Source organism: Vitis riparia, chromosome 11 (genome assembly GCF_004353265.1).
Source record: "Vitis riparia cultivar Riparia Gloire de Montpellier isolate 1030 chromosome 11, EGFV_Vit.rip_1.0, whole genome shotgun sequence".
NCBI classification, from domain to species: domain Eukaryota; kingdom Viridiplantae; phylum Streptophyta; class Magnoliopsida; order Vitales; family Vitaceae; genus Vitis; species Vitis riparia.
The window spans coordinates 10,413,872-10,436,512 of record NC_048441.1 but is presented as its reverse complement, the minus strand read 5'-3'; the positions used below and the strand labels follow the sequence as shown (position 1 = coordinate 10,436,512).

Here is a 22,641-nt window from a genome sequence, read left to right as displayed (position 1 = left end):
CCATCTGTTGCTTCTTTGTTTTTGTTTGGAGAAATAATATGAATCAGGTCAAGCTTTGTTGTGTGATGTCTGAAGGTCACTCTCCTATCATTTCGCCTTAAATCCATTCTCTCTCCCACTAGCTTGTAAGCCCGTTGATAACTCATGAAACCAGGCTTTGCTTAATAAACTCTCATTTCACCTATTCCGGCTCTGTTTTATCAGTTTTCTTCTCTATACTTCTCTGCTTTTGGTGTCTGTCTGTGGTGTGCTTTGGTTGGTGCATCTTCATCTGAGAGTGCAAACCCAGGGAGTGAAAGTTGTGATTACAGAGGCTTAGCCTCTAAGGAGTACCCGAGGAGCATTTTGAGTAGCTTGAGCCTGGTTTAGTATCTTATGTCAGGGTTGGAGATAATAACTGAGTAGCTATGCTTCAGAATATCACAGAGCCTTTAAGGTGTGGTCCACAGAGGGTTTCGAAAGATACATCATGTCTGCTTCATCTGTTTTGTGCCACCCATTCACCGTCTACTGTATCATTACTCCCCTGTGCTGGTCATCCCTTGATACAACGGAGAAGTTGAAAATGGTGCTGAATCTACCACAAAGGACATCGAGTTGGCCTCTTGGACAGGGAATGCTATGGTCTCTTGCTATGCTCAAGAATGGGGATTATTATGAAGGGTTGAGAATTTTCCAAAGAATGCTGAGTGAAATGTGTGAGCCTGATGAAATTACTTTGGGCACTGTACTCTCTATTTGCGCCAAACTTGGGGAGTTGGAGACGGGTTTGATGGATTCAGGACTGGCGGACTTTGGTCAGATTGGCCAAAATCTTCAGACAGGCAGAGATCTTTGACACCGTTGTCACCTTCTGTTTCTCCATAACCAACTGGCATATTAGGTTCATTTGGGCAAAATATTGGAATGGCCTCTCAGCAGCAGAGGTCATTTTATAGGTTTTGGATCCAGTTCAAATTCCTATAACAGAGTTTACCCGCAAGGTGGTTTTAATTAGGGCTCTAGCTTTGGAAGTGCGCCTATTTCCAGTTTTGGGAATGAATGGCCGGGCCTGGTTTTCTCTTGACAGCAGCAGGCAGCGTGGCAAAGGCAGTGGCTCTCTTTGCAGTTTTAATGACCCACGTGATATCCTCAGTGAGCAGAATCAAGGACCCATTTGCTAAATCTTTTGCTTGGAGAATCCAGTGCCTTTCTGTACAGATTGGAGCAGCTGGAAGTTGCATAGCGAACAGCTGTATGAAACCAGTGATACGAAATAACAGCAATACAGTGGTTCACCCTCACTGTTTTGGCAGTTTTTATTTAGAATGGAGATGCACATATCCCCTGTTGGAGGAGGCTGGTTTGAAGATGCAAGCATTGAGGGATTCTAGCATGGTGGGGTACATGCTCAGCAAGAAGACATCACCAGTGGAGGACCCAGAAACAGTAGACTGCGAAATTAATAAGGAAGAATAAGAAGAAGACATGCTGAGGACACCACTAGGTCAAGCATAGGAACCTCATCAATACCAGGAAATGCAGAGGCCTTGGTGGCCCTTTTCTGACTCATTGGCTTATGGATACTACTATCCAGGTTTTGATGGCTCCTTAGCTGAATTGGATGACCAAGGAGCATTGTACCCGGATGTGATCGAGTCTTGCTCACCGCCTGGCTGCAGAAGCTTTTGTGGCGCACAGATGGAAGATAGGCTTTCCCAGATTGATGCCATACTTTTATCTAAAGAAACAACAACGGCATTGATGAAAACGACTAACGGACTAAGGAATTCATTGCTTCCAAAAGAACCAAAGTCGGCAATTCCCCTTTTATTGATTATCGCTCAGCATCGTTCCATCGTTGTTGTAAATGCAAATGCTCCATACATTAATATGGTTAGTGAGCAGTTCCACAGAATTTAAATATAAAACTTATTTTATATTCAAGAAATATGAAATATGAAATAGAAAAGTATTTACAAGAAATAAGATAGTAGAACTTCAACTAAACTTGCGACTGAAATATTAAAGTTATTCTTGGAAAACAATATGAAAATAAGTTTGATGAAGTATTTTCAAAAATATTTTCTAGAAACAAATCATTATTAAAATTGAAATTTTTTATTTACTGTTTTAAATAAACTTTTGGGGCTTTTCAAAGTGATATATTTGATATTACAGTAGTATCGTTTTACTTTTGTTTGTTTAGTGGATCTTTGTTGGATTGTGAAGGCGAAATCCATTTTGTTATGCTTTGCTCAATATGCCGACGATTGAGTTGTCATATGAACTCACGGATCAAGTGTTGATAAGTGTTGATGTGTATGCGTGGTTTGGTTAACATTTTTTCCTACTGGTCGGATTCAATCCCTCTCTAACTGCATAAACATGTTGCCAAGGTTAAGACCTTCAAGGTGGACTTTCGGGTCTTTATGAAATGACAAACCGACTTTCGGGTCTTTACAAAATGACAAACCTTCGATTATTAACATCGTTTTGAAAGGTAGCCCTCCTCATTAGAAATTTCATGTTATTCGAATCAACGACTAAAGCCAAAACGCAAAAGAGAAATGTCACTGTTTTGGAAAATTCAGACTAGGGCTTTCCAAAACTTTGGCCCTTGGGTAGTACTAACAGACCTTGTGGCTTCTGGTCAAAAGAGAAAGGAAAATCTATATTCATTCTTATCGGCAAATTCGTGAATTTAACGCAAAATTCCGAGGCTGAATTGACGTTGCAACTTGCAACTTGCACGCACTTAGCTTTCCTACATAAACCACCCAAACTCTGAAAGGCTATTCTATGTAATAGACTGAAACTTGAAAGCAACTTGTGAGGGTTGAGAGGTCGGAATGAATGCTAGTTTGGAAGTATGCTAAACGGCCATTTAACTTGCCTTTGTCAAATAGAGAGAAAGTAGGATTAATTTAAAATATAATAAAAGTTGCATAAAAGCTACTTAAAATTTTATATGTTTTCAAGTTATTCATTTTTTAGTATTAAAAGAGAAAAAAAAAATCTACCTTCCACTAATAATTTGATAACTAAATTAGTATATATGAGCCTCCAAATTAATTGTTATTTGGAGAACTAAGTTTTTTTAATTCAAGTTTGGCAAAGACTTCAAGAACGGTAACAATGTCAAATTATTCCTTTCTTTTCATGCGCTAAATGATTTGAATGGTTCTCATATCACCTTATCAACTATTCATTATTCTCAATCTATTCATGTAGAATTATGGAACGAAGTCCAATTAGTCATTCTCTTGATCTTTTTTTTACATGAAGTATTGAAAATAAGAATTATTATTAAGGTACTTTACAAAATTCCTTTGACCTAAAATAACTAATTGATAATAAATTATTGAGATTCATAGGGGCATGTTTAGTTTTGTTTTTAAAATAGTTCTTTATTATTGTTTTTAGAAATAAAATTGTGTCTAGAAACTCAATTATAAAGAAATCATCTTCTTCCATATGTTTCAAAGCAAGACATTGTATTAAAAAAAAAGGGTGAAATTTATTTACCTTATTGTTCATATTTCTCTAATTCTCATAATAATCTATATAAAAAAAATATAGTGAAAACATGATAAATTTATTCCAAATAATGACCCTATTTAAAAATACGAGTTTAATAAAAAATTTATGAAACATGTTTTTAATGTTTGAAAATTGTTTTTATTCTAAAAACAAGAAAATTGTTTTTAAATTGTCAAGCAAACTCATAAGAAAGTTGATAAACTACATGCATTAATACTTTTGTATAATTTTCCCTAATTATATCTTTGATTGATAACATTGAAAAAAAAAATCTGTTCATGGATTTTATTATATTTTTGTTAAAACTTTGGAGTCATGGTAGTCATTACCATCAGATGAATTTTGCTTCATCTATAGTCTAACGGGACTAATGTTGGCCTTGCACAACACAGAAGACTTGTGGGATGATATTGTCTATGTTTTCAAGTGCAATTTACTTGCATAATCAAGAAGGAATTTTAATTAGACTTTAAGTCATGATAAAGACTTTTCAATGCATTTAGTTATTTTTGTAGCTTAATCAAAGTAATAACCAATGGTAATTGATAAGGACTTGAAGTCATGTTGTCATCTTATTGAGAGGTTTTTGTCACAGTAGGAGCCTTGTCAAGTTAATGCATTTGAATTTATTCCCATGTTCCATAAATTGACATCAATCTTGTGCATGGTTGTTAGAAAATCTAAGAGAAAATTGATAGAAAGGAAATAAAAAAGAGAAATGAAAGAAAAAATAAATAAATAAAGAAAAATAAAAATACATTTAAAGTTAATAAATCTCTTTTACATATTTTTTACCAACTCATTTTATTTATTTTTTCTCCATAAAAATTATATCATTTAAAAATAGATATATATATATATATATAAGTTTTAGCTAAATCTAATTATATTTGTTTTTCTTTTTCATAATTCCTATGATATGTCAAACATGAGAAAATCATCTTTCATTAATATGAACCAAACATAATTTAAAGGATAGAGTTATAAATGATGGAATTTAGATATTCAGAGTTTTTATAAGTGATTAGGTCTAATTATTGGCAGTCATAAGTTCTAACATCTAAATTCATTTCACACAAAACAATATTTAATATATATCAAATAAAACACTTTTTTTAGTCATTATTAAGGATCAAATATTATAATAGGTCTTCCTATTTATGCCTTTATGGTCTTATCCATAAAGGTGGTGTACTATAGTCTCTATTAGATTACTCAAATTCATGAATTAACTGGACAACTTATCTACTTACAAAAAACTCATGACTTGTACCTTCTGTGCAACTTGTAATGCACCTAAGTCATGTACAATGTAAGAGACATGTAGTAAATGCTCAAATCAATGTCAATACACCAAAAAAAATAGGAAGGGAATTAAGTTTAACTTTGTTATATCATGTTTTGCTTTTAGAACCTCAATCCCAACATTGACAAATATCATATATTAATATTATTTTATAAATATTTTTTTTGTTTTTCTTTTTTAACCATAAATATAATTTATAATAGAAATTTTATTTTGTAAAATGAGTCTTTTAAAAAAATAATAAAAAAAAAAATAAATTTTTGATATATGGGATATGTATATCTCATATCTTACCATGAGATTAACATATACCATGTGAAAATGATAAAAAAAAAATGGTGGATAATATATCTTATCACTTATTATATCCCATGTTTGGTTGAATATAGGATATAATAAGTGATGATAACTTATTATATCCCATCACTAACCAAACATGAAATATGATACAATATCTCATCTCTTATCTTATCACATGTTATATCCAACCAACCAAACATAATCTTAATGTTTTCATGTTACTCCAATATGCTTATCTTATTTTCTTATATGATTGATTTCTTTGAAATGTTGGTGTGAATAGTATGTTGTTTGGCTTTAGATATAATCACCTTTGTTTTCATTAGTATCATTGATTTATATATCAATTGTCATACTTCCTTCAACCTAGTTAATAGAGATCTGTGTTTTTAGGGCTTACAGGAGTGCTACCTTTATGGTACCTTTACAATAAGTAATTTGGTCACTCTACAACTTCGGTTCCTACAATCTTGCAAATTATTTCTCTTAACAAATTTCTTTATTTGTCGAATAATATGTTCCTATTTTTGTGGCAACTTGCCTTTGATAAAATTATACAACCAAGCTTTACATGCCTCTTTCATTTTTCTTATATATATATCCAACATCTACATATTGCATACTATTTTCACACACAAATATATCCATATATCCATATATATACATCTTAATTAGGAATATGAGACTTTCTACCAAGAAAGAATACAAGAAAATATTAGTTAGTTTGACAATGGAAAAAAATGATTAAATAATAAACATTTTTTTTTCATTTATTCAAGGGATTTGGCTTAAAATAACCCAAAGCAATTTTTCACAGCACATTATCAAACATAACTTTTCTATAATTTTCAATTTATTTTAAAACATAATTATGACTTTCTTTGTTGCATGCTTTACATTATTGTCACTTTCTTTATTCTTTTATTATGGTAAATTTGATGAAACACATTAAAAAAATAAAAAATAAAAAGAAGAAAAAGTGACTTATGACATAATGACATGACTGCATAAGTTTCCGCAAATTGGATTCTTATTTTTATCTGAGCTAACTACTTCCATATGCAATCCTGTTATTGCTCAAATGCATACTACCTCATTAATAGACAACAATTTATAGCATATTGGTATTTACATGAATAAATTAATATTAAACAACTGTGATTAATGCTCAATTAAGATATCATTTGAATAAAAATATAGCATAAAATAAATTAATTTAGAATTCTAGAGGAATGGTAGTCTACTTTACTTTGCATTCAACTTAATTGGTAATATTACAATTTTCATACCAAGTTAAATATATATTTTTTTGTTAATATCAATGTGTCTATTTTTTATTTTTAATTATTAGGTTTCTTTCAACCCTAAAGAGTCCTTAGGAGGTTGAGTGGTCTCTTTCCTTGTACTTAATTTAAAATACATGATAGTCATAGAACAAATTTCCAACTAAAAGGGTCCACTCACATGCATTTTTCTACTCCCATTGTACACGGCAAAGAGACAGGTGAATGAACTTTGTCTTATTGGCAAAGAGACACTACATGAAATATTAAAGTTATTCTTGAAAAACAATATAAAAATATGTTTTATGAAGTATTTTCAAAAATATTTTCTAGAAACAAATTATTATTAGAATTGAAAATTTTTATTTACAGTTTTAAATAAACTTTTGGGGTTTTTCTAAGTGACATATTTGATATTCTATCATTTTACTTTTGTTTGTTTAATGGATCTTTTGTTGGATTGTGAATTCAAAATCAATTTTGTTATGCTTTGCTTGAGATGAGCTCGCCGATCAAGTGTTGATATGTATGTGTGGCTTGGTTAACATCTTTTCCAACTGAATTTAATCCCTCTCTAACTGCATAAACATGTTGCCAAGGTTAAGACCTTCAAGGTGGACTTTGATCAGGTCTTTATGAAATAACAAACCGACTTTCGGGTCTTTACAAAATGACAAACCTTCGATTATTAACATCGTTTTGAAAGGTAGCCCTCCTCATTAGAAATTTCATTTTATTCGAATCAACGACTAAAGCCAAAATGCAAAAGAGAAATGTCACTGTTTTGGAAAATTCAGACTAGGGCTTTCCAAAACTTTGGCCCTTGGGTAGTACTAACAGACCTTGTGGCGTCCGGTCAAAAGAGAAAAAGGAAAATCTATATTCATTCTTATCGGCAAATTCGTGAATTTAACGCAAAATTCCGAGGCTGAATTGACGTTGCAACTTGCAACTTGCACGCACTTAGCTTTCCTTCATAAACCACCCAAACTCTGAAAGGCTATTCTATGTAATAGACTGAAACTTGAAAGCAACTTGTGAGGCTTGAGAGGTCGGAATGAATGCTAGTGTGGAAGTATGCTAAAAGGCCATTTAACTTGCCTTTGTCAAATAGAGAGAAAGCAGGATTAATTTAAAATATAATAAAAGTTACATAAAAGCTACTTAAAATTTTATATATTTTCAAGTTATTCATTTTTCAGTATTGAAGAGAAAAAAAAAATTAAAAAAAAAAAAGATCTACCTTCCACTAACAATTTGATAACTAAATTAGTATATATGAGCCTCCAAATTAATTGTTATTTGGAGAACTAAGTTTTTTTAATTCAAGTTTGGCAAAGACTTGAAGACCCATAACAATGCCAAATTATTCCTTTCTTTTCATGCACTAAATGAATTGAATGATTATCATATCACCTTATCAACTATTCATTATTCTCAATCTATTCATGTAGAATTGTGAATCGAAGTCCAATTAGTCATTCTCTTGATCTTTTTTTTTTTTTTTTTTACATGAAGTATTGAAAATAAGAATTATTATTAAGGTACTTTACAAAATTCATTTGACCTAAAATAACTAATTGATAATAAATTATTGAGATTCATAGGGGCATGTTTAGTTTTGTTTTTAAAATAGTTCTCTATTGTTTTTAGAAATAAAATTGTGTCTAGAAACTCAATTATAAAGAAATCATCTTCTTCCATATGTTTCAAAGCAAGACATTGTATTAAAAATAAAAAGGTGAAATTTATTTACCTTATTGTTCATATTTCTCTAATTCTCATAATAATCTATATAAAAAAAATATAGCAAAAACATGATAAATTTATTCCAAATAATGACCCTATTTAAAAATACGAGTTTAATAAAAAATTTATGAAACATGTTTTTAATGTTTGAAAATTATTTTTATTCTAAAAACAAGAAAATTGTTTTTAAATTGTCAAGCAAACTCATAAGAAAGCTGATAAACTACATGCATTAATACTTTTGTATAATTTTCCCTAATTATTATCTTTGATTGATAACATTGAAAAAAAAAAACTGTTCATGGATTTTATTATATTTTTGTTAAAACTTTGGAGTCATGGTAGTCATTACCATTAGATGAATTTTGGTTCATCTATAGTCTAATGAAACTAATGTTGGCCTTGCACAACACGGAAGACTTGTGGGATGATATTGTCTATGTTTTCATGTGCAATTTACTTGCATAATCAAGAAGGAATTTTAATTAGACTTTAAGTCATGATAAAGACTTTTCAATGCATTTAGTTATTTTTGTAGCCTAATCAAAGTAATAACCAATGGTAATTGATAAGGACTTGAAGTCATGTTGTCATCTTATTGAGAGGTTTTTGTCACAGTAGGAGCCTTGTCAAGTTAATGCATTTGAATTTATTCCCATGTTCCATAAATTGACATCAATCTTGTGCATGGTTGTTAGAAAATCTAAGAGAAAATTGATAGGAAGGAAATAAAAAAGAGAAATGAAAGAAAAAATAAAAAAATAAAAAATAATAAAAATACATTTAAAGTTAATAAATCTCTTTTACATATTTTTTACCAACTCATTTTATTTATTTTTTTCTCCATAAAAATTATATCATTTAAAAATAGATATATATATATATATATATATATAAGTTTTAGCTAATTCTAATTATATTTGTTTTTCTTTTTCATAATTTCTATGATATGTCAAACATGAGAAAATCATCTTTCATTAATATGAACCAAACATAGTTTAAAGGATAGAGTCATAAATGATGGAATTTAGATATTCAGAGTTTTTATAAGTGATTAGGTCTAATTATTGGCAGTCATAAGCTCTAACATCTAAATTCATTTCACAAAAAACAATATTTAATATATATCAAATAAAACAATTTTTTTAGTCATTATTAAGGATCAAATATTATAATAGGTCTTCCTATTTGTGCCTTTATGGTCTTATCCATAAATGTGGTGTACTATAGTCTCTATTTGATTACTCAAATTTATGAACTGACTGTTGACAACTTATCTACTTACAAAGAACCCATGACTTACCTTCTGTGCAACTCGTAATGCACCTAAGTCATGTACAATGTAAGAGACATGTGGTAAATGCTCAAATCAATGTCAATACAAAAAAAAAAAAAAAAAAAAAAAAAAAAACTTAGTTATATCATGTTTTGCTTTTAGGACTTCAATCCCAACATTGACAAATATCATATATTAATATTATTTTATAAATATTTTTTAGTTTTTCTTTTTTTAATCATAAATATAATTTATAATAAAAATTTTATTTTGTAAAACGAGTATATTAAAAAAAATTGATAAAAAAATAAATTTTTGATACATGGAATATATATATCTCATATCTTACCATGAGATTAATATATCCCATGTGAAAAGGATAAAATAAAATGGTGGATAATATATCTTACCATTTATCATATCCCATGTTTGGTTGAATATAGGATATGATAAATAATGATAACTTATTATATTTCATTACCAACCAAACATAAGATATGATATAATATCTCATCTCTTATCTTATCACATGTTATATCCAACCAATCAAACATGACCTTAATGTTTTCATGTTACTCAGATACGCTTATTTTATTTTCTTATATGATTGATTTCTTTGAAATGTTGGTGTGAATAGTATGTTGTTTGGCTTTAGATATAATCACCTTTGTTTTCATTTGTATCATTGATTTATGTATCAATTGTCATACTTCCTTCAACCTAGTTAATAGAGACCTGTGTTTTTAGGGCTTATAGGAGTGCTACCTTTACGATATGTAACTTGGTCACTCTACAACTTCGGTTCCTACAATCTTGCAAATGATTTCTCTTAACAAATTTCTTTATTTGTTGAATATTATGTTCCTATTTTTATGGCTACTTGCCTTTGATAAAATTATACAACCAAGCTTTACATGCCTCTTTCATTTTTCTTATATATATATCCAACATCTACATATTACATATTATTTTCACACACAAATATATCTATATATCTATATATATACATCTTAATTAGGAATTTGAGACTTTCTACCGAGAAAGAATACAAGAAAATATTAGTTAGTTTGACAATGGAAAAAATGATTAAATAATAAACATTTCTTTTCATTTATTAAGGGGATTAGGCTTAAGATAACCCAAAGCAATTTTTCACAACACATTATCAAACATAACTTTCCTATAATTTTCAATTTATTTTAAAACATAACTATGACTTTCTTTGTTGCCTGCTTTACATTATTGTCACTTTCTTTATTCTTTTATCACGATAAATTTGATGAAACACATTAAAAAAAGAAAAAAAGAAGAAAAAGTGACTTATGACATAATGACATGACTACATAAGTTTCCTCAAATTGGATTCTTATTTTTATATGTGAGCTAACCACTTCCATATGCAATCATGTTACTGCTCAAATGCATACTACCTCATTAATAGACAACAATTTATAGCATATTGGTATTTACATGAATAAATTAATATTAAACAACTGTGATTAATTCTCAATTAAGATACCATTTGAATAAAAATATAGCATAAAATAAATTAATTTAGAATTCTAGAGGAATGGCAGTCTACTTTACTTTTCATTCAACTTAATTGGTCATATTACAATTTTCATACCAAGTTAAATATATTTTTTTTGTTAATATCAATGTGTCTATTTTTTATTTTTAATTATTAGGTTTCTTTCAACCCTAAAGAGTCCTTAGGAGGAGGTTGAGTGGTCTCTTTCCTTGAACTTAATTTAAAATACATGATAGTCATAGAACAAATTTCCAACTAAAAGGGCCCACTTACATGCATTTTTCTACCCCATTGTACACGGCAAAGAGACAGGTGAATGAACTTTGTCTTTTTGGCAAAGAGACACTACATGATATGGACGTAAGCACAATAATCCATCCAAGTAATTCATAGCCACATATAATTTAAGGAATTTTCTACCCTCTAATAAAACTTAAAAATACAAATAGGGAAAAGTATGTTTTTGCACATTTATGTAAAAAAAAAAAACCCACAAAATAGAAACTCAAATTTATAAAATCCAAACTTCAAACAACTATCTAAAAATAATTAGGATTTTATTCATTTTTGTTTGACCATCCTAAATACTATCTTTGATCGGTAAGTGCTTCTAATTTGTAAAACTTTTATCAATAGCAATTTTACTAGAAATGCTTTTATAAAGAAGCAATGTGTTAGTAGCTATATTATCAAATAAATAATGATAATATTTTTTTATTAAAAAGAAAAATAAAAATCTTCTTTACATAGTGGTTTAAATTATCAAAAAACAAAAAATTAATCACCATGACAAAAATGAAAAAGTATTCTAAGTTTAAATTTAAAATTAATAATCCATAAGAAAAATTATTTTTCTTGAATTGGATGGTGTATTCTGTCATTGAATTTTTATTGTTCTTAAATCTTATATTTGTGTTTATTTGGAGACAGAACCAACTCTTTAACTAGAAAAAAAAATTATGATCATTACATGGAAACCATGAATTGAGTTTTCTTCTTTATTGAATTAAAACCGAATTAAAATAATTTAATATTATTTGAAAGAAAAAAAAAATCATTTTGAACATGTCTTTTTACATAATTAATATTTAGTGTAAAAGGGTTATGGGTATTGCTCGTGACATTTGTTTTTTTATCTAAAATTTGAATATATTTTAATTTACATATAGCCTCATACATAACACCAAGTTATATGTTTGTTTTAAGTGGGTTTTAATTTTCTTAAATGCCGGGTCTAGTTAGTAATAATTTAATTACTCGTTAGTTCAAATATAATTACTATATTTATTTTTATTTTATATATAGTTATGATGGAATATTTGAAGATTAATAGTTCAATGAAAAATAGTAATTAACATATTTGAAAATATCAATATTTGTTACAACAATAGAAATTTTAGAAATTAGTAATTAACATTATTGTCCTTAAAGAGTATTTAATGATTGTTTTGATTCTATATAATTAAAATGAGACATTTGAAAAGTAATAATTTGAGAAAAACTAAACCAAATTAAAGGAAAAATACATTTTATTGTAGGTTTCTAAATATTTAAAAGTATCAATTTCTTATAATGGTAAAAGTGTAAAAAATAACAAAATTACTTAAATAGATGAAAGATCTTATTCATGATTTGGACTCCAAGCTTATAAACATACTTCCCAAGGTTTTAAGTTTGAAAGGGTAACCTTCTTAAATGATAAAAAAAAAATAGAAAAAAATTAATTTTCATTCAAACAATTTGTCAAGAAAAGTTAATAAATTAAAAAATAGACACTTGTAAAAGAAAATGATTCTAAAGACTAGTTACTTTCAAACTTAAATAAAATAAATAATAGGACATCAATACATGGAATTAAATTGTTACTTTCTTTGTTGTTTTATAAGATATTTAGTTCTAAAATTTAATTAATGATGCCCATATATAGTTGGACCACCTACTTCAAATAAGGTCATTGACAAAGTCATTCTGACATGAATATCTAGTCCAAATTTTTGGATGACAATTGTTGATAGGAATCAGTAATATAGCCACTTTTTGACTCTATTCAAGATAGGGGTCTCCAACGGGCGGGCCGGGCCTGAAATAAGAGGCCCACGGCCCAGCTCGGGCCGAGCCTATGGGCCCGTTGACCAGTCAACAGGCCGGGCCGGGCCGGGCCATGCAAGAATGGTAGGCCCACGGCCCGGCCTATGAGCCCGCGGGTTGGCGGGCTGGTGGGCGGGCCGGCGGGCTTTTTTATTAAAGCCAAAATGAAACAAGGGAAGGGAGAGGGGGGGATTCGAACCCCTCCCCTCATGGTTAAAATTTGAGGCTTTAACCAACTAAGCTACAAACTTTTTATGTTTATTAATGGACTTAGTTATATGTATATAAAAATACAGTATATTATTTTTTTAAAAAAAATTAAAGGCTCCAACGGTCACATGACCGTTGGAGCCTTTAGCTCCATCCCATTATTCCCATATGACCGTTGGAGGCTCCAACGGTCACATGTCAATTTTTTTTTAAAAAAATCTTCCTATAAATACGTCTTGTTCCTTTTCATTTTTTCATCAAATTCTCTCTATTTCTCTCTCTATTTCTCTCACATTCTACAATATTTCAAATTCTTTTATTTTTCCATCAAATTATACAATATTGTTGGTGGTGCAAAACAAGCATTGGTGGCTCCAAGAGTTCAAATTTGCTAAGAATTTCTGCATCGGTTCTCTAATTGAGTAACATACTTCACCCCTACTACTTTATTTTTTTGTTACATTTTTTTTTATATTTATTACTTTATTATTTTTGGCATAATATTTTATCAATAATTATAATATGACAAGTGCTTCTTCATCTAGTCCATGTGATGAAATATCATCAAACAAAAAATTTACTTCAAATATATGGAATTTTTTTGATAGAATAGAAATAATTTTAGAAAATAATAAAAAAGAAATAAAAGAAAAATGTAAAATTTGTAATAAATTTCTTACTGGTGGCTCAAATGCAAGCACAAGTCATTTAAAAAGACATCATGAAAATTGTAAAACTAAAAATAATGTAGATATTAGAAATTATATGCAATTAGGTAAAAATGAAAGTGGAAATTTAAAAACATTTTCTTATGATGAATCTAACTGTCGTGAAGAAATGATTGATTATATAATAAGAGCAGAACAACCTTTCAACATGATGGAATTCATAATTTTGTAGGAACAATTCAACGAGGTATTAATCCTCAATTTAAAGGTTGGTCTGGAAATACAGTTAAAAGAGATATTATGAAAAAAATTTATACACAAAAAGAAATTTTAAAATTTTTTTTTGCAAATTTTGAAAGAAATATTTGTTTAACATCTGATATTTGGACATCTTTAACTCACACTGGTTTTTTATGTATAACTGCTCACTACATTGATAATGAATGGAAATTAAATAAAAGAATAATTTCATTTAAATTAATAAATGCTCCACATAGTGGTAAAAATATAGCATCTTTAATAAATGATGAAATTATAGATTTAGGCATTCGTGATAAAATATTGACAATAACATTAGATAATGCTGCTAATAATGATGCAGCAATACATAGACTAAAACTATATTGGCAAGTAAAAGAAGATCATGCTAAAATATTTCATGTGCGTTGTTGTGCACATATTTTAAATTTAATTGTAAAGGATGGATTAAAAAATGTTGATAGTACATTGGAAAAAATTAGAGGCATTGCATATAGTATTAATAGTTCTCAAGCAAAACATGAATTATTTTTTCATTGTTGCAAAATGTTAAATATGAAAAGAAAAAATATAAATTTGGATATGACCATTAGATGGAATTCCACATATAAACTTTTACAAAATATTACAAAATATAGAAAAGTAGTCGAATTATATGAAATACAATTAATTAATAATGATTGTGAAGCAGATATTTATGCATTAAATGATTATGATTGGCATATTGCGGATCTTTTAAGAGATCTTTTTGAAGTTTTTGATACTTCAACAAACATTTTTTGTGGTGTATATTATCCAACTTCAAATCGAGTTATTACGCAAATAACTAATATTTTTCTTGTATTTCAAAAATATTTAAGTTTTGAAATATTTAATGATACAATATTTGCAATGATAGAAAAATTTAGAAAATATTGGGGAGAAATACCTTTAATTTTTTATATTGCTTTAATTGTGGACCCTAGATTGAAATTTGAAGCTTTGGATGAATGGTTAAAAGTTATTTATTTTAATGACCAAATAAAAATTGAAGAAATTAAAAATGAAATAAATTCATTATTATATAATTTATATAACTATTATAAAGAAAAATATGGTAATGATATTAATACTATTAAATTACCACCTACATCTACAAACTCCTCATCTTTTTATAAAGGAGCTCTAGAAATGTTGAAAAGTCGAAAAAAGACAACAAATAGTTCTCCAAATAATACATCTGATTTAGATAAATATCTTAATACTGATACAATTTTATTTGAAGATCAAGAAGATTTTGATATTTTAATATGGTGGAAATCACATCAACACAAATATCCTGTGCTTTCTATAATTGCTCGTGATGTACTAACAATTCCTGTGAGTACAGTTGCATCAGAAGCTGCTTTTAGTGCAGGTGGAAGAGTAGTTAGTAAAAAACGATGCAACTTAGCGCCAAATGTTATTAAAGCAGGGATATGTGTGAAAGATTGGGAAATAGCAGATAAAAGGATGTATGATTCCATTCGAGAAACAGAGATGCTTGCCGATATGGAATCTTTAAAATTATCAAGATCTTCATGGATGCATGATAGTTCGCCATCACCGCCAGAAAATAATGACTAAATGTATATTATATTTTTATTTTTATTTTTTGTGGTTGAAAAATACAGATGATTGACAAATAAATAGGTGCCAACCTAGTTGGGATGTATTTATTTTGTAGTGATGTAAACTTTTCCCACATTTTCAAATGTAATTATATATTCAATGAATAAAATTTTGAAATGAATTTTTTTTTTAATAATTTTTATTTTTGTAATTTTTTTTTAAAGGGACGGGCCTACGGGCCGGGCCGGGCCTAAACTTAGGCCCGCGGCCCGGCCCGCCTAAAAACGGGCTTGGGCCGGGCTTTAGCCCGTCGGGCCGGGCTGGGCCTAAAGCGGGCCACGGGCCGCGGGCTTTTTGGAGACCCTTAATTCAAGACCGCAAAAGTCTTCATCAGTAGGTGATATAATTAATTAGAAATATAATTTTATTACATAATTCTAAATATTTAAAAACATCAATTTCTTATAATGATAAAAGTGTAAAGATACAAAATTACTTAAATAGATGAAAGATTTTACTTATCATTTGCTCTCCAAGCTAACAAAAACACTTCAAAAGTTTGAAGCTTGAAAAAGTAACCTTTTTAATTGATAAAAAATATAAAAAATTACTTTTCTTTCAAAAGTCTAAAGATAAGTTACTTAATAGAACATCAATACATTGAGTTAAATTGTTAATTTTTTGTGTTTAATTTGTAAGACATTTATTACTAAAATGGCCACATATAGTTGGACCCAGTCCTCCAAGCATTTCCTCCAAATAGCAATTTTTTTTTTCCTTTTTTTGCAGGGAAGCCGAGTCCTTCCTCTGACCCATCATTAAATCCCTTAGCTGCCCACCTGCTCCTCCTTCACTGCAGTCTTTTAGAATGTTTTGCAGGAAAGCCTGTGCAGTCGAGTCCTTCCTCCTTCCTCTGACACACCTTTAGCAAAAATCATATTCTATTCCAAACCTTTGTTACTCTTCCAACTTCGACACTCCCATAAAACACTCTTGAGATTACAATTTGTTTTGTTTTTTCACTCAAAGCCTGAATTTATTAGAGGTATTTTAAAATTATTTATTTTTTTAATTTAACACTTCTTTTTCTTTTTAATACAAGCTTTGAAATCTTTATTTCCGGGGTAAAAAACTTATTTTCCATTTTCTTAATCCACTTTTTGTTTTGAGCTTTTCAGCACTGCAACTAAAGTGCATTATTTTTGTTCCCTATCTTAAAAAATTAAGTATTTAAAAGATCAAATTAAAATATTTTTATTTGATTATATATATAATCAAAGAAGGGTTTCATATAACATAACAAAGCAATACCCAAATCCTTCCTCAAAGAAGAATGAGGATGGCCTTATTTCCGGTGAGACTTCCATTGTATTCCTTATATTTCATTACTGACACTTCATCATTTATTATTATAATAAATTATTCTATAAAATAATTTTTTTATTAATTTTTATTATTATAATATTCTAAAGTATTCCAAAATTTGTTGAATTATTATTTTAATTAAATTACTAATTTCTAATATTTAATTATATAAAATGAATTAAAAAAATGTTATATATTAATAATTTTACAACGTAGTATGATGCTCTCAAATTAAAGTAAGGTATAGTAGCAAATGGAAATATTGGATGCATATTTGAGTTTATAAATAAGTGTTGAATATCCTTCATTTCCTCCCATCCAACAATGGCCCTTCAATATCCTTCATCCTATTCCTCACTCCATCGACTCATCATCATTCTTTGCTTCATCATTTTGAATTTCCCTTTTCATTCATCGTCACCATCATTCAAGCTCTCTTCTACATCTACTTCTACCCCCACCACTTCTCCTTTGATTATTTAGCAAGGAAAAGAAACACTCGCTCTTTTAACATGGAAATCCAGCCTTCATATTCAGTCACAATCTTTCCTCTCTTCTTGGTCTGCAGCTTCCCGGTGCAATCATTGGTTTGGAGTTACTTGCCACAAGTCAGGGAGTGTCTTCAGCTTAAACCTCCAGAATTGTGGCCTAAACGGTACACTCCACAATCTCAATTTCTTATCACTTCCCAATCTTCTCACTCTTGATCTTAGTAACAACTCCTTCTATGGAACCATTCCCATTCATATTGGTAATCTTTCCAAAATGATCACCTTCCTTAACTTGGGTTCCAATTATTTCACTGGTCTCATACCTCACCAAGTTGGATTGTTAACATCTCTTATCTCTCTTACATTGTCTTCCAACCATCTAAGAGGTTCAATCCCTCATACAATAGGAAACTTGAGGAATTTAACCACTTTGTATCTTTATGAAAACAAGCTTTCTGGTTCCATCCCTCATGAAATTGGATTGTTGAGATCTCTTAATGATCTTGAGTTGTCAAATAACAATCTAAGTGGTCTCATCCCACCTTCTATAGGAAACTTGAGGAATTTAACCACGTTGTATCTTTATGGAAACAAGCTTTCTAGTCCTATCCCTCATGAAATTGGATTGTTGAGATCTCTTAATGATCTTGAGTTGTCAACTAACAATCTCAGTGGTCCCATCCCACTTCCATAGGAAACTTGAGGAATTTAACCACGTTGTATCTTCATGGAAACAAGCTTTCTGGTTCCATCCCTCATGAAATTGGATTGTTGAGATCTCTTAATGGTCTTGAGTTGTCAAATAACAATCTTAGTGGTCCCATCCCGCCTTTCATAGGAAACTTGAGGAATTTAACCACTTTATATCTGTTTGAAAACAAGCTTTTTGGTTCCATCCCTCAAAAAGTTGGATTGTTGAGATCTCTTAATGATCTTGCTTTGTATACTAACAATCTCAGTGGTCCCATCCCACCTTCCATAGGAAACTTAAGGAATTTAACCACTTTGTATCTTATGAAAACAAGCTTTCTGGTCCCATCCCTCATGAAATTGGATTGTTGAGATCTCTTAATGATCTTGAGTTGTCAACTAACAATCTTAGTGGTCCCATCCCGCCTTCCATAGGAAACTTGAGGAATTTAACCACTTTATATCTGTTTGAAAACAAGCTTTCTGGTTCCATCCCTCAAGAAGTTGGATTTTTGAGATCTCTTAATGATCTTGCTTTGTATACTAACAATCTCAGTGGTCCCATCCCACCTTCCATAGGAAACTTAAGGAATTTAACCACTTTGTATCTTTATGAAAACAAGCTTTTTGGTCCCATCCTTCATGAAATTGGATTGTTGAGATCTCTTAATGATCTTGAGTTGTCAACTAACAATCTCAGTGGTCCTATCCCACCTTCCATAGGAAACTTGAGGAATTTAACCACTTTGTATCTTTATGAAAACAAGCTTTCTGGTCCCATCCCTCATGAAATTAGATTGTTGAGATCTCTTAATGATCTTGAGTTGTCAAAAAACAATCTCAGTGGTCCTATCCCACATTCCATAGGAAACTTGAGGAATTTAACCACTTTGTGTCTTGATGAAAACGAGCTTTCTGGTTACATCCCTCATGAAATTGGATTGTTAAGATCTCTTAATGATCTTGACTTGTCATTTAACAATCTTAGTGGTGCCATCCCGTCTTCCATTGGAAACTTGAGGAATTTAGCTAGATTAGTTTTTATGTATAACAAAATCAATGGCTCCATTCCTCCGGAAATGAGACACCTTACACATTTGAAATCTTTACAGTTAGCTGAGAATAATTTGACGGGCCAACTACCACAAGAGATATGTCTCAGTGGAGTACTTGAAAATTTTACAGCTGATGGAAACAGTCTCACTGGATCTATCCCAAAGAGCTTGAGAAACTGCACTAGCTTGTTCAGAGTTAGGCTTGAAAGAAACCAACTTGCAGGAAATATAACAGAAGATTTCGGTATATACCCAAATTTACGTTATATTGATTTGAGCTACAACAACTTGTATGGTGAGCTTTCACATAAATGGGGGCAGTGCAAGAGCTTGACAAGCTTGAAAATCTCCAATAACAATATTTCTGGTATGATACCACATCAGCTTAGGGAGGCAACCAAACTAGAACAACTTGACCTCTCTTCAAATCATCTTGTTGGGGAGATACCAAAAGAATTAGGTATGTTGAAGTCATTGTTCAATTTGGTGCTAGGCAACAACAAACTTTCAGGCAACATTCCTTTGGAATTAGGAAATTTGTCCAATCTTGCACATCTTGACTTGGCATCAAACCATTTGAGTGGCCCAATTCCCCAACAAGTTCGAAACTTTGGGAAATTGTTGTCCTTGAATTTGAGCAAGAATAAGTTTGGGGGGAGCATTCCTGTTGAGATTGGAAATGTGATCACTCTTGAGAATCTTGACCTTTGTTAAAATAGGCTAACAGGAGAGCTACCACAACAGCTTGGACAACTAAAAAGCTTGGAAACATTAAATCTCTCCCATAACAATCTCTCGGGTACCATTCCGCTCACTTTTGATGATTTGCAAGCCTTAACATCCATAGATATATCTTATAATCAGCTGGAAGGTCCTCTACCCAACCTTAAAGCCTTTCAAGATGCTCTGTTTGAGGCATTAAGAAATAACAAAGGTTTGTGTGGTAACATTACTGGTCTTGAGGCATGCAACACCAGCAGAAAGAAGGGGAACAATTTTTTTATTTTGATTATACTCCTTGTTTTGAGCATTTTGTTGTTTTCATTTATTTCTTGTGGAATTTATTTTCTTTGTGAAAGAATAAGGAGTAGAAAAATCAAGTCTAGAGAAGCACCAACTACGGATCTATTTGTAATATGGGGCCATGATGGGGAAATGTTATATGAACACATCATTGAGGGGACTGAAGATTTCAACTCCAAAAATTGTATTGGCACTGGAGGATATGGAACTGTTTACAAGGCCGAGTTGCCAACAGGTCGAGTTGTTGCTGTGAAAAAACTCCACCCAACACAAGATAGGGAGATGGTTAATCTGAAAGCTTTCAAAAGTGAGATTCAAGCTTTAGCAGACATTCGACATCGCAACATTGTCAAGCTTTATGGCTTTTGTTCATGTTCAGAAAACTCATTTTTGGTTTATGAGTTCATGGAAAAAGGAAGTTTGAGAAACATTCTAAGCAACAAGCAAGAAGCAATAGAGTTTGATTGGATTTTGAGGCTAAATGTTGTTAAAGGCATGGCTGAAGCTTTATCTTATATGCACCATGATTGCTCCCTTCCTTTAGTCCATCAAGACATATCAAGCAACAATATTTTGTTAGATTCAGAATATGTAGCTCATGTATCCGACTTCGGCACGGCTCGACTTCTGAAGTCAGACTCATCTAATTGGACTTCATTTGCAGGAACTTTTGGTTATATTGCTCCAGGTGATTTTTCTTTGTGCCTTGTGTATCTCTGAACTCCATCCATACATATTTCTTAAAGTGTTATCTATCGCATAGGGTGAAATGGTATAATCAATCTTTAATACCTCAAATTTTTTTTGTGATACCGTACGAGTTGCACTTTTGCTTAAAAATTAGGATGAACATGCTAATTCTTTGTTTGCAATTTCCATGTTTAATAGTTAGCTTTTTAATCTTCCATTTCTCTTAGTACAAGTTTCTTAATTGTTTTCTACATTGCTTATTTGTTTAGAGTATAATATTAAATATTACTTTTTTTTTTTTGGGTTGTATGCTTATGGTGATGCATAATTTCAATAGATGCATTGTAGAATTAATTATTTAACAAAAAAGAGCATATGATCAAATCTTCCTTAATTGCAGAACTTGCTTACACGTCAAAAGTGGATAATAAAACAGATGTTTATAGCTTCGGAGTGGTAACACTGGAAGTAATTTTTGGAAAGCATCCTGGGGAACTCATCTTATCTCTCTTATCATCAATGTCCTCCTCATCCTCATCACCATCAACCGTCTATCATTTGTTGTTGAATGAAGAGATAGACCAACGTCTTGCATCTCCTGTGAACCAAGTGGCTGAGGAAGTAGTGGTTGTAGTGAAGCAAGCACTCAGATGCTTGCATGCTAATCCCCAATCTCGACCAACCATGCGACAAGTTTGTCAGGAACTCTCAAGACAGTGGCCGCCATTGTCAAAGCCATTCTCCATGATTACTTTGGGTGAACTGCTTGGTCATGGAGGTGAAACTAGCTAAGGGTCTTCACTCCTCCATGTATTATATGTTTATTTGTTATCAAGCATTATGCATGCCTTGGATTTTATTTTTCATTTTGTCTTGGTATTTTGTTTTCTTATTTCATTCAAGTGTACTTTGCACAAAAAGATTTTGCAAGTTGGTTTATAAACCAAGTGTTATGAAAGTAGTTTTGAGTGAAGCTTTGATTCATTAAGAATTGCTTGATGATTAAGAGTCCATTTGATAGTGATTTTAGAAAGCATTTTTAATTTATAAAGTGTTTTTGAAAGGAAATTATGTGGTTGATAAAATTTAGAAAACACTTTTAAAAATCTAAAAAATCACTTATAGTATTAGAAAATCATTTGTAGTGTTTTTTGGAGAAACACTTGATAATTGATTCCTTAAAAAACACTTCTAAAGAAAAGACTTTCACTAAGAACATTTCAAGTAGAAACACTATTAAACACACTTTAAGCCTATAAATAAGTTGATAATAGAAATTCACTCTAAATAAGTCTTGTAAACCCATAGTTCAATCCATCCCACGTGGTCACTCATTATTATTGCATCCCTATTATTCCCACCAACTTGTGCCACAAGATATATAACTATATATGTTTGGAACACTGTAAAACCATTTCTCATTTATTATTATATATGAATTATTTTGGCAAGAGTGTGTTTGAATATCTTTATTGGGAAAAAAATGCACAATGTGAGTTCATTTGTTTAAAATCAAATTTAATTTCATATATTTGAAAATATTTTA

The 22,641-nt window shown here is 30.5% G+C and overlaps 2 protein-coding genes across 2 annotated transcripts; both read left to right on the top strand.

Annotated features, from left to right (window-relative positions):
* Window positions 1–1,518: 1,518 nt before the first annotated feature.
* On the top strand, window positions 1,519–20,096 carry LOC117924747 (probable leucine-rich repeat receptor-like protein kinase At1g35710). The gene is made up of 2 exons (XM_034843464.1): window positions 1,519–1,875; window positions 18,597–20,096. The coding sequence occupies exons 1-2, from the start codon at window positions 1,519–1,521 to the stop codon at window positions 20,094–20,096; spliced, it is 1,857 nt and encodes a 618-aa protein (XP_034699355.1).
* LOC117925513 (MDIS1-interacting receptor like kinase 2-like) lies at window positions 19,194–22,047 on the top strand. Its single transcript, XM_034844534.1, has 2 exons — window positions 19,194–21,093; window positions 21,496–22,047. The coding sequence occupies exons 1-2, from the start codon at window positions 20,538–20,540 to the stop codon at window positions 21,885–21,887; spliced, it is 948 nt and encodes a 315-aa protein (XP_034700425.1). The 5' UTR covers window positions 19,194–20,537; the 3' UTR covers window positions 21,888–22,047.
* The last annotated feature ends 594 nt before the right edge of the window (window positions 22,048–22,641 follow it).